Consider the following 12346-nt stretch of genomic DNA (forward strand, 5'->3'; position numbering starts at 1 on the left):
GCTAGTTCAGTTAGCATGGCTGAGAAGAGAACTGAGATCTGGCCTTTAACTTACTACGCTAACACAGTCTCATAGGAACAAGCCTTTAGCTTGGCAGGTTAACGTGGAGAAGGAGTCTGGTGTCTGAGGGAGGGAGTCTGGCAGTTTCTATGGCAACTTGACAGCCAGAACACTCTCCTCTCTCCTGGTGTTAAAGGGTACACACACTAACACACCTCACAGTCAGTCTGAGTGAAGAGGGGGACATGAGGTCAGAGCAGAGGCTGCCATATGCCGTCCACACACACACACACACACCTTACACACACGCTGCCTGCCTCCTCTCAGAGTGTGTGTAGGTGTGTGGGCGAGGTGTGTGTATCCTGCCTGCATACCGAAGCACCTTCCTAAGATAAATGTTTCATTTGAGTTTTCCAGCCTAGGGAGGAGATTCTACCCCCAATCACCTTTCAACCACCTTCCTTTCTGTGTGTTTGGCGTGAATGTGTCAGGGTGTGTGTGAAAATGTGTCAGTGTGTGTGTGCATGGGGCAGTTAGCTGAAGGGTAAATCCACCAATCACTGTGTCTCTGAGAGGAGCAGCCTTGACCCACTTACAAGCTCAAAGTCATGAAGTACTGGACCATCACACACACACTCTCTGCATCACACACACACACTCTGTCTCAATCCCACACATGCTCTCTAACATGATATTGATGGTGGTGACGACAGGAGGGCTTACAGTCACTACCTTCTCATTGATCCACTAATGGCAGCACCACACGCTAGGCTCCGCCCACATAGACGCCACCTGCCCGTATTCCCCGATGACGTCAGAATCCGTATCCCCTGGCAACCCTGATGACAGCTTCCTGCAGTCCCTGGACGGTTTGTTTGTTTCCAGAAGTTCTGATGTCCTGCAGTCTCTTAATGAAGAGAACATCAAGGAGGGGAGCAGAGGAGCAGAGGGGAGGAGAAGGGGGGAGCAGAGGAGAGGCGAGCAGAGGAGAGGGGAGCAGATGGGGAGGGGAGCAGAGAGGGAGGAGGGGAACAGAGGAGGGGGAGGGGAGCAGAGGAGAGGGGAGCAGAGGAACAGAGGGGAGGAGGGGAACAGAGGGGAGGAGGGGAACAGAGGGGAGGAGGAACAGAGGGGAGGGAACAGAGAAACTGGTACAAAAGCAAAAAAGATCATCTATGTCCTCCTCTTCCTCACCCACCTTTCAATCTCTTCTACTCCTCATCACCTCCCCTCATCACTTCCCTCCCCTCATCACCTCCCCTCCCCCCTAGTCACCTCCCCTCCCCTCATCACTTCCCCTCCCCTCATCACCTCCCCTCCATCACCTCACCTCCCCTCCCAGTATATCAGGGTGTATAATGGTTATAACAATATATAACAATTTTATACTGTTGCCCTCACTGGGAGGAATTATACAACTAGTAAGTAAGTAAGTAAGTAATTATACAACTTACAATACAAATTATACAACTACACTTCACTTATCACACACACAAGCAGTCCTACACACGCTCTGTCTCTCTCAGGATCCAGGGCTCCTGCCACACTGTTATTCAGCCACACTCAGCACTGGTGGAGGAATGAAATAAAGATTAGAGATGAATAAAATAGGTGGAAGAGTGATAGAGAAGAGAGAGAGGAGGAGTTATAGAGAGGGGAGAGAGGAGGGAGTGATAGAGAGGGGGAGAGCTTTTAAAGGAGATGAATGTCAGAGGATCAGACCGTCTTATACACACACACACACACACACCTAAACCAGACACACACACAGTCCCTAGATGGCACACAAACCCAGACACCCATCATGGATTCAAGACATCTCTTTATTAACCCAACCAAACAGGTAAAACCACAACAAAGTTGTGTGTGTGTGTATTTAACTGTGTGAGAGACAGTCCAGTTCAGTTCAGTCTAGACTAAAACCAAAGAACTAAACAGAAAAACATGAGATCCTTCCAGATGGTCTCCTAGAAGTTCTCAGGGTGATCGGGGTCTGCAGCAACAGCAGATTCTCCTGCCAGCTGGACAGAGAACCAGAGGGTCAGGGATCAGACGGTGGTCTGTCGGGCTGAAGAGGTCCAGGTCACCGCAGACAGGAAGGCAGGGATGCTCTTCTGATGGTGCAGGTGCAGGTCCACCATGGGAGCCAGAGTCCTGGAGAAGCAGGTCTCCATAAGCTGCATGGCCCCCGCCCCCACACTGCCCCCCGCCCCCCCTCCTGACTGGAGGAGAACACACACAGGGTCAAACCTCCACACATCAAGCAGGACAATCAATTAAAAGTTGTTACTGTAACTTTTACCGGGGTGGAAGTTGTGTGTGTGAGAGACAAGTGTGTGTGTGTGTGTGTGAGAGAGAGAGAGACAGGTGTGTGTGTGTGTGTGTGTGTGAGAGAGAGAGAGAGACAGGTGTGTGTGTGTGTGAGAGAGAGAGAGAGACAGACAGGTGTGTGTGTGTGTGTGTGTGAGAGAGAGAGACAAGTGTGTGTGTGTGTGTGTGTGAGTGAGAGAGAGAGAGAGAGAGAGAGAGAGAGAGAGAGAGAGAGGAGAGAGAGAGAGAGAGAGAGAGAGAGAGAGAGAGAGAGAGAGAGAGAGAGAGAGAGAGAGAGAGAGAGAGAGAGAGAGAGAGAGAGAGACAGGTGTGTGTGTGACAGACATAGCCACAGCAGGGAAAGGTGTTACATTTGGGAGGGTTCATTAGAGTGGAGCCGTATGGTCCTGGGGGGAGGGAGAGAGAGACAGTAATTAAAGAGAAGGAATGATCTAGATGTCAGAGGGACTCCAGAGATCAGAGACATGGAGAGATGGAGGGAGCTACGAGGCTGAGAGTTACAGATCTTACAAGCTACCGTCCACCCCTCTCTTCTCTCAACCCTTCTCCTCCATCCACTCCTCTCCTCTCCTCCCATCTCCTCTATCCCCTCCCCTCCTCCTCCCCTATCTCCTCTCCTCCCATCTCCTCTATCCCCTATCTCCTCTCCTCTCATCTCCTCTATCCCCTCCCCTCCTCCTCCCCTCCTATCTCCTCTCCTCTCCCCCGCTCCCCTCCTCCTCCCCTCTCCCCTCTCCAGGGAGGAAACAGTTGTCGTTGTATGTAGAAAGGTCTGTTTTTATTTACAGCTGGAGAGGCGTGTGACCAGACGAGCTGTGAATATTCAAACTCTGATAAGGTCACAATTAGAATAAACACTATTTCAACAAACTTAACATGACCTTTAACTGTTTGATCTGAAGAGGAGAGGAGGAGCGTGTCAATAACTTTTCACTCTTCATCTAATCAACAAAAATGAATGTTAGCAGGGGCGGGTCTATGACCTGCTCTCAGCCAACCAGAAAGCAGCATGCTGCAGAATGTGTGTGTGTGTGTTTTGAAGGTGTGTTTATTTAGAGCACCCCCCAGAGAGCATCAGTGATCAGGTATTAATGACATTCTGCTCATCAGTCAAATCAACACTTGACTTGTGTGTAAGCCTACTGAGTGCAGATGTGTGACTGACAGAATGAAGCTAGATGATAAGAAATGATGAAGCAATGTCCCCTTCAGTAGTTCTGTCTAGTTTACATCCTGGGGAATTTGATCACCTCTCTCTCTCTCTCTGTCTCTCTCAGTTCAGTTCAGTATGCTTTATTGTCATGACAGTTCGGGTTGAGCAGTATTGCCAAAGCAGTCCATATTGAATGGACATTTTAACGTATATATATATATATATATATCATAAAAATTAGTCCAACAATAATAATATGGCAAAACAACAGTAGCATAGTAAGTTGGGGACTGTAGAAAAGTAAGAGATAAATGCATGTTACAGTAAGATATAGAAAGGTTTAACAGTCATACAAGGTTGATTCACTGTCCCTCAGGTTGTGACATTGAGATCTACATGATGGATACGTCTCTCCACTGTTTCCCTGCTGTCCTCCAGTGTGTGTGTGTGACAGTGTGTGTGTGTGACAGTGTGTGTGTATGAGGTGTGTGTGCCAGGACTACAGACCCTGTGTGACCTGTAAGACAACAGGGAGAGATGAGAGTTCTGACTGATCCCTTGTGACAGCTCCTCTCTCCTGTGTGTCTGTGGGGGATGTTTGCCACATATGGCAGCTGTCTCTGTGGAAACCTGATACACCGGAGACAACCATTGGCCACTGGTCCATCTCAGCTCATACATATTCATGAGAATACACCACTGAACACAGTCCCTGGATGGCTTGTGAAGGTATCAGGTGCAGTTTGTTACAGTTTCTGGTCAGTTAGTCTCCCTCCCTACTGACTCTCACCCCCCCCCCCTTTTCTCTCTCTCCCCCCCTCTGTTCTCCTCCTCCACCTCCCTCCCTCTCTCCTCTCCCTTCTCTCACTCTCTCCCCCCCCTTCAGTTCTCCTCCACCTCCCTCCCTCCTCTCTCTCTCTCCCCCCCCTTCAGTTCTCCTCCACCTCCCTCCCTCCTCTCTCCCCCCCCCTTCAGTTCTCCTCCACCTCCCTCCCTCCTCTCTCTCTCTCTCTCCCCCCCCCTTCAGTTCTCCTCCACCTCCCTCCCTCCTCTCTCTCTCTCCCCCCCTTCAGTTCTCCTCCACCTCCCTCCCTCCTCTCTCTCCCCCCCTTCAGTTCTCCTCCACCTCCCTCCATCCTCTCTCTCTCTCTCTCCCCCCCTTCAGTTTTCCTCCACCTCCCTCCCTCCTCTCTCCCCCCCCTTCAGTTCTCCTCCACCTCCCTCCCTCCTCTCTCTCTCTCTCTCTCTCTCCCCACCCTTCGGTTCTCCTCCACCTCCCTCCCTCCCTCCCTCCCAGTTAAATGCCAGAATCAGCATTTAAATTGAAAGTCTCATCTGCATATTTCAGATTATTCTATTAACATGTTTATCATTCAGACAGAGCACACTTTGTTGTTGTGTGTAAATGCCTGTGTGTGTGTCCGTATGTATATGGTGAGAAAAAGTTGTTGGTACAAAAAAAAGACAGAGGGCAGGAGTCGGTAAGACACACACACACACACACACACACACACACACACACACACACACACACACACACACACACACACACACACACACACACACACACACACACACACACACACACACACACACACACACACACACACACACACACACACACACACACACACACACACACACACACACACACACACACACACACACACACACACACACACACACACACACACACACACACACACACACACACACACACACACACACACACACACACACACACACACAAATCAGGATGATAGCTGTAATTTTCACTTATTTCGACTTCCCAAACAGTTTCAGCTGTGTGTGTTAATTTAGTTTTGATTGTCACACTCCAACTGGCAAACCTTGATTAAAACCTTGCAAAGTTTTAATTAATACAAATGATTACCTGCAAACCACCATCTCTATCTGATGACGAACACACACACACACACACCTGATCTGATGACTGGAACACACACACACCTGATCTGATGACTGGAACACACACACACACCTGATCTGATGACTGGAACACACACACACACACACCTGATCTGATGACTGGAACACACACACACACACCTGATCTGATGACTGGAACACACACACACACCTGATCTGATGACTGGAACACACACACACACCTGATCTGATGACTGGAACACACACACACACACACACAGGATGATCACATGTCAGCCTCAGGGTGGAGAGAGGAAGGAAGGAGAGAGAGAGAGAGACAGAGAGAGAAAAAGAGAGAGAGAGACAGAGAGAGAAAAAGAGAGAGAGAGAGAGAGACAGAGAGTAAAACAGTAATGATCTTAATTAGGACTATTGATTCTGGTTTACTGCTAACCCCCTGTAGAGAACACTCAGCAGGAGCGCGCACACACACACACACACAGTGGGTGGTGAGCAGAAGCATGTTGCATACTGACAGAATACCATCACAATAAAAGAATCACCAGATGACAATAACATGATATCTCTCTCACACAGACAGTTCCAACCTGTATGTGTGATGCATGTCTAGTATGCTTAATGGGGCAATTCAAATATGTCTCTAAACATGCCAACTAAGCACTTGAAATTGAACACTGAATTTGAGAGAGGGAAAAGGAGAGTGAGACAGAGAGAGGAGAGGTGAAGAATGGTTTAACAGCTTAGAGCAGGAAGGGGGATTTGAAGAGGATTATCTGGCAACCCTACTGGAGAGGTGACACATTAGAATCCTATCATCACTTCCTGTCTGCAGCGCCCCCTGCTCCACTGCCCCCCTCCCCCTCAATTAGCCCACCTTACTGCTCACCATGGGGGGGGGGGGGGGGGGGGTTGGGTGTGTGTTGAGTACAGCAGTGTGGTTAATAAATATTGACAGTGAAGTTTCTTTCTACAGGGTCACAGGTGCACATAGAGACTGACTGCGGAGAACACACACACACACATCTATGATACACCGACACTGTGTGTGTGTGTGTACCTTGAAGAGCAGGATATCGTCCATGTGTTCAGCGTAGACGGAGGACAGGCGGTACTGGTTGTGGGTGGTCAGGTCTATCTGGTACCCCGTCAGGACGTAGCACACCGTCCGGAACTCCTGTATCTTCTTCTGGAACACCTCCTTCAAACGCTGGTTCTTCAGCTCACTCATCTCCATCTGACGGCGCAGCTCTGGAACACACACACAGCCTCTTAGAACACTCCAAAACCCCACAGAACCTCCTACAGCCTTTTAGAACATAATGGAACCCCTCTGTATGAGTACAGGAAAGGGAAGAGAGGAGAGAGAGGAGAGGGAGAAGAAGGAATGAAGTATGGGTTTAATTAGTCTAAAATCAATGTCAGGAAATGACTTAATCCGGGGGTGGAGAGGGAAGAGAGAGTGAGTGTGTGTCTAACCCAGTACTTCCTGTGAAGGGGGCAGGCTGATGCTGACGTTGGCAGCGCTGGAATCGGGGGCGGGGCTAGCCAGCGAGCGCAGGTGCTCCCTCAGACGTGTCACTTCCTGCCGGAGAGCTTCCACTTCCTCTTGGCGCAGTTGCTTGGCAACACTGGTGGGGTTGAGCCTGAGATGGACAACTTTTGTCTTGACTGGATCATAGTCTCCCTGGAGGAGGGAGAGAGAGAGAGAGGGGGGGGGAAGAGAAAGAGAGGGAGAGAGAGGGGGGGGGGAGAGAAAGAGAGGGATAGAGGGAGGGGACAGACAGATATAGTGTTATTATGTTAGTACTCATTATAGCATCCTTCTCTACTGTAAAGCACATCTGAGGAACAAAGTAGCAAATTCTGTTTCTGCCTTCTCTCTCCCACCTTCCCTCTCAATGAGGGAGTCAATCTTTGCTTAATCTGACAGACACACACACACACACACCCTTGATTGCTGGCTAAATTAGATTCTATTTTAGCCTGTAGCGAACTTCAGCCAGAGACAGTAGGTGTGTGTGAGAGTGTGTGTATAAGACTGTAAGAGTGTGTGTGTGAGGTTGTGTCTCCCCGCAAAGGCGAATATTTGAACACAGTATATAAAATTAGATTAGAATAATTCAGTTGTTCATCCAAGGAACTATATTTGTTAATATTCCAGAATACACGTACACACACAGCTTAGTTTAGTATACAGGGTGTGTGTATTTATATACACACATGCCCTGTAAACACACTGAATGCTCCACTTGAAAGGTGTCATTTTTAGAGCCATAAAACTTCTCTTCCTGTCTGGAGAAGAAGTGTGTTTCTAACAGAGCTCTCTACTGGGCATGACACACACACACACACACTTTCTCTCAGTGGCAATTCAAGTTGCCTCCAGCTAGGCATCTCTTATTCATGGAGCAGCAATAACAACAGGGGAGGTTCTCTTACACACACACGGCAGATGAGTCACATGGGGAGAAGGTGTGTGTGTGTGTCGGGGGGTCCTCCACTAGTGATGGAGGGTAGAAGTCCAAACAGAAAATTTTCTTTTATTCAACCGATGCCACTCCAGTGATCTGGTATCAGGACCCTCACTGTGAATGATGCTCTTAGAACTTTAACTTCACACTAATGTGGGGTATGTGTGTGTGTGTAAAACACAGAAAAGTGAAGCAGTTTGTTCTTCTGTGATTATCACATTAACAAGCAGAACCTTATCCTCTAATGAAGGGAGAGAGAGTCAGAATCCTTACACCCACACCAACACACACGAAATACACACTTGATTAAAGTGTCATAATCCTGGGAGGTATAGAGCTGAGGGGGGAAACACTCAATCACACTGTAATCCAGCTGCTTTCATCTCAAAGTTTTGTAACTACCTCCCTCTAATGGATCCCTTCCACTTTTTAAAATGGTGGAGTGCGAGTGTGTGTGTACGGTGTGTGTGTGTACGGTGTGTGTGTACGGTGTGTGTGTGTTGGTCTTCACACAGAGAGGTAGTCTGCCCGTCATGTGGAATGTGACACAGATGACTTCCAGAAATGCAGGTGACCTCTCCTCTCTCATCCCTCCACTCTGGAGCTACTTTAGAACTCTGGAGCTTCTTTAGAACTCTGGAGCTATTTTAGAACTCTGGAGCTATTTTAGAACTCTGGAGCTACTTTAGAACTCTGGAGCTACTTTAGAACTCTGGAGCTACTTTAGAACTCTGGAGCTACTTTAGAACTCTGGAGCTACTTTAGAACTCTGGAGCTACTTTAGAACTCTGGAGCTACTTTAGAACTCTGGAGCTACTTTAGAACTCTGGAGCTTCTTTAGAACTCTGGAGCTTCTTTAGAACTCTGGAGCTACTTTAGAACTCTGGAGCTACTTTAGAACTCTGGAGCTACTTTAGAACTCTGGAGCTACTTTAGAACTCTGGACTAGAGTAGAAGAAAACTAGGGCAGGGCTGGCCACCTCCAACACACACACACTCTCCTACCTGCAGCAGCTGTCTGTCCAGCCTCATCTCCAGGGTGGAGTTCTGCTCCTCCAGACGCTGTCTTTCCGCTTCCAGCTCCTCCACCTTCAGCCTGGACAACACACACACACGGAGAAGGGGATGTAGGTGGGTAAATGTGTGTGTGTGAGTGTTTAGGTTAGTTACTGTGTGAGAGAGAGTTTGTGTCTCTTACCTGAGAGCATTGACTTCCTCCGTGGTCACTAACGGGTTGCCCTCGGCAACAGATGCCTGTTTTTTTATCATCTCCAACTCCAGCTCCACCTCACACACACACACACACACACACACGGTCAACCTGAAGGTTTTATTTCTCCCCTCCTCTCCATCCTTCAGTAGAGAGGTAATTACTTATCTGCCAGACAGGATGATTTCACACGTGTCACTTCTCATCGCCACAGCAATGCTGACGTTTCCATAGATACAGGACTCACACACAGACAGACACCACTCAAGTGTGTGTGGTGCGTGTGTGTGTGTGTATATGTGTACTCACAGACTGCAGCTGTCGTTTCAGAGCTCCTGTCTCCTCCTGAGCTGCATTCAGCTGGACCTGCAGACCAGAACAGGGTGAGTGAGTGTGTAGTGTGTGTGCGCGCATGCGTGCGTGTGTGTGTGTGTACCTCCAGCTGGGCCAGCAGGCCCTGGCTGTGGGCCTGGCCCTGCTCCGCCTCCCTCAGCCTGCGGCCCAGAAGGGGGGTGTAGTCTGAGCCCAGCTCGCTGTCGTACGACTCCAGGATCCCCCGCAGGCCGTCCCGCTCCTGCGGGCGAGGCAGGTGCCATCCACACAACTTGATTTGTTTGGAGCTTCAGCAAATTGTTACAGTCAGAAAATCTCTCTCTCACTCACACACACACACACACACACATAATGACCTCCACAAGTGTGTGTGGGCCACCTCAAACGCCTTGTAGATATTTACTGTCTTAACCCTTGTGTTATCTTCGGGTCATTCTGACCCGTCAGTCATCGTGACCCACCGTCGTATTGCGACAACTTTACCGCATACAAAAACAAAGTGAAGCATTTTCTTTTAACCGTTGGGCTGTCTCAGACCCCCCCCCCCCCCCCCCCCCCCCCCCCCACATTGCAAAGGTTAAAAGACAATTATTTTTATTTGTTTTTGTTTTGGGTAAAATTGTGTAAACACAACAATGGTTCGTTATGAACCTTTGGGTCATGTGACCCGAAGGCAGCACAAGGGTTAACTTGGAATGAGATTTACCGACGATCTACATCACCATCTGAGAGCTCCTCCCTCCTCTGAGATAACACACACTGATTACATTCTTGTCTTTACATGTTTTGGTTTAGGTCTAACAAAATGTGCACAAAGGAGGTGTGTATATATATATATATATACAGTGCGTGTGTGTACAGTGCGTGTGTGTACAGTGCGTGTGTGTACAGTGCGTGTACCTTGGTGAGCAGCAGCAGTCTTTTCTGCAGGCGTCTGCCCAGAGCTTCTTGTGTTTGTGTCTTGTTCTGCTCCTCCTGCAGCCTGCAGCTCTGCAGCACTAGCTCCCCCTGCAGGCTGGCCCTGGAACGCTCCACCCCACGCAAGCTGGGGGAACACAACTCAGCTAGCCCCATGCAGGTATGTACAGACAAAATTGATTGGGAAAAAATATTTTCCAGAAGGTTGAAAAAATATTTTTAGGGTTCCAATATTTTCTCACGCACGCACGCACACACACACGCACACACCTTGTGTGACCAACCTGGGTAGACAGGCGGAGCCCCCTTGTTCCTCTCTACCCAGGTTAGTGTCAACCTTGGGATTTTTGGACTGTGAGTCCAAAAACATTCCCCCCAAAAAAAATATTGGAACCCTACATGTTTTCAACCTTCTGGAAAATATTTTTTCGAAACCAATTTTGTTTTCAACCTTTCAAAAGTTTTTGAAAATATTTTTAAAACCTTTTGAAACTTTTTTTCCCCCACACACACCCAAAAGGTTTCTAGTTTTTTCAAAACTTTTTTCCCCCAAAATTGCTTTATATCTTTTTTCAACCTTTCAAAAAAATACAAAATTAAAAGAAATATGTTTCAATGGTAGCTCCTTCGACCAGCTTTTGTTTGTTGTGCTGATAGCCAGGAAATTTAAAAAGGCACACAGTGACAAAGAATTATATTGATCATGCCACCAAATACAGATTACAACTACTAGTAATGAGCCTGGCTTGAAAATGTAAGAAGTACAGATATTTGTGTAAACTATTTAAGGAGTTAAAGTAAAAAGTTGTCAGAAACAATAATAGTGAAGTAAAGTACTGATACCAGAAAAATCTACTTAAGTACAGTAACAAAATATTTGTATTTGGTTACTTCCCATCTCTGGTTGCCTGCTGGTGATAGTTACCTGCTGGTGAGAGTATAGTTCTGCTGTTTGAGGGTTATCTCTCTCTGCTGGATCAGGATGACCTCTCTGGACAAATCATCTGGTTTCCTAGACACACACACAGAGGAGGAGAGGAGAGACGGGGTAAATATTGTGATGCCTCTCTCTCTCTGACACACACACCCACCCACCAATCAAACCCATATCTCAGACTCTCACACACACACTCAATCCTGTCTCTCGTTTATGATTAACGTAGAGAGAGAAAGACACACACAGAGAGACAGACACACACAGAGAGACAGACACACACAGAGAGAAAGACACACACAGAGAGAAAGACAGACAGGCAGGCATGTCGTGTGCGTTTGATGTGCTTCACTGATCACATGAAAACACTTTCTCATTATGGCCTTTCATTCTCACACACACACACACACACACACAACTCTCTAACCCACAGGACAGGGTGAGCAGAGAGCAGCTCTAGAGAGCCCCCTGGTGGAGCAGACAGCAGCTCTAGAGAGCCCCCTGGTGGAAGAGGAGGACACTGACCTGATGTCGAGCCCAGTGGCCTGACCCAGCTTCTCCCAGGCCTGCACAGACTGGAGCAGTTTCTGGAGGAGGGAGGAGGCAGAGGGGGAGAGAAGAGGAGGAGGTAGTAGGGAGAGAAGAGGAGGAGGCAGAGGGGGAGAGAAGAGGAGGAGGTAGTGGGGGAGAGAAGAGGAGGAGGCAGAGGGGGAGAGAAGAGGAGGAGGTAGTGGGGGAGAGAAGAGGAGGAGGTAGTGGGCGAGAGAAGAGGAGGAGGGAGGAGTAAGATGGAGGGGCAGAAGGAGAGGTGAGGAGCAGACATGGTTATAGTTGAATACATTTCGGTGCTGGCTACTCCTCTAATCTCCTGCTCCTCTCTTCCCTCTCCCTCACCTCTCTCTCCAGATCCAGAGTGACCACCTCCTCCTTCATCTTCTCCATCCTCTCCACCTTCCTCCTCAGCCCCTCCACCTCCTCCTGCAGCAGCCCACTGCTCTCCCTCCACTCCCTGGGGGGGAGGGGGGGGGCGGAGGCGAAGGAAGGCGGGAGGGAAGGGAGTTAGAGAAAGGAATGAGGGATGAATG

General features: G+C 48.6%; 1 protein-coding gene across 1 annotated transcript in view; it reads right to left on the reverse strand.

The window, feature by feature from the left end:
* Window positions 1-1804: 1804 nt before the first annotated feature.
* The window catches only part of mad1l1 (mitotic arrest deficient 1 like 1), a gene marked incomplete in the record, with an annotated part of 12785 nt that continues 2243 nt past the window's right edge, over window positions 1805-12346 (reverse strand). The window contains 11 exon segments of the mRNA XM_067259060.1: window positions 1805-2222; window positions 6453-6643; window positions 6872-7079; window positions 8872-8962; window positions 9065-9153; window positions 9386-9442; window positions 9513-9650; window positions 10310-10454; window positions 11253-11339; window positions 11787-11848; window positions 12156-12270. Of these exon segments, the coding sequence (XP_067115161.1) occupies window positions 2049-2222; window positions 6453-6643; window positions 6872-7079; window positions 8872-8962; window positions 9065-9153; window positions 9386-9442; window positions 9513-9650; window positions 10310-10454; window positions 11253-11339; window positions 11787-11848; window positions 12156-12270 (1357 nt within the window).

This window comes from Osmerus mordax, chromosome 21 (genome assembly GCF_038355195.1).
Source record: "Osmerus mordax isolate fOsmMor3 chromosome 21, fOsmMor3.pri, whole genome shotgun sequence".
NCBI lineage: Eukaryota > Metazoa > Chordata > Actinopteri > Osmeriformes > Osmeridae > Osmerus > Osmerus mordax.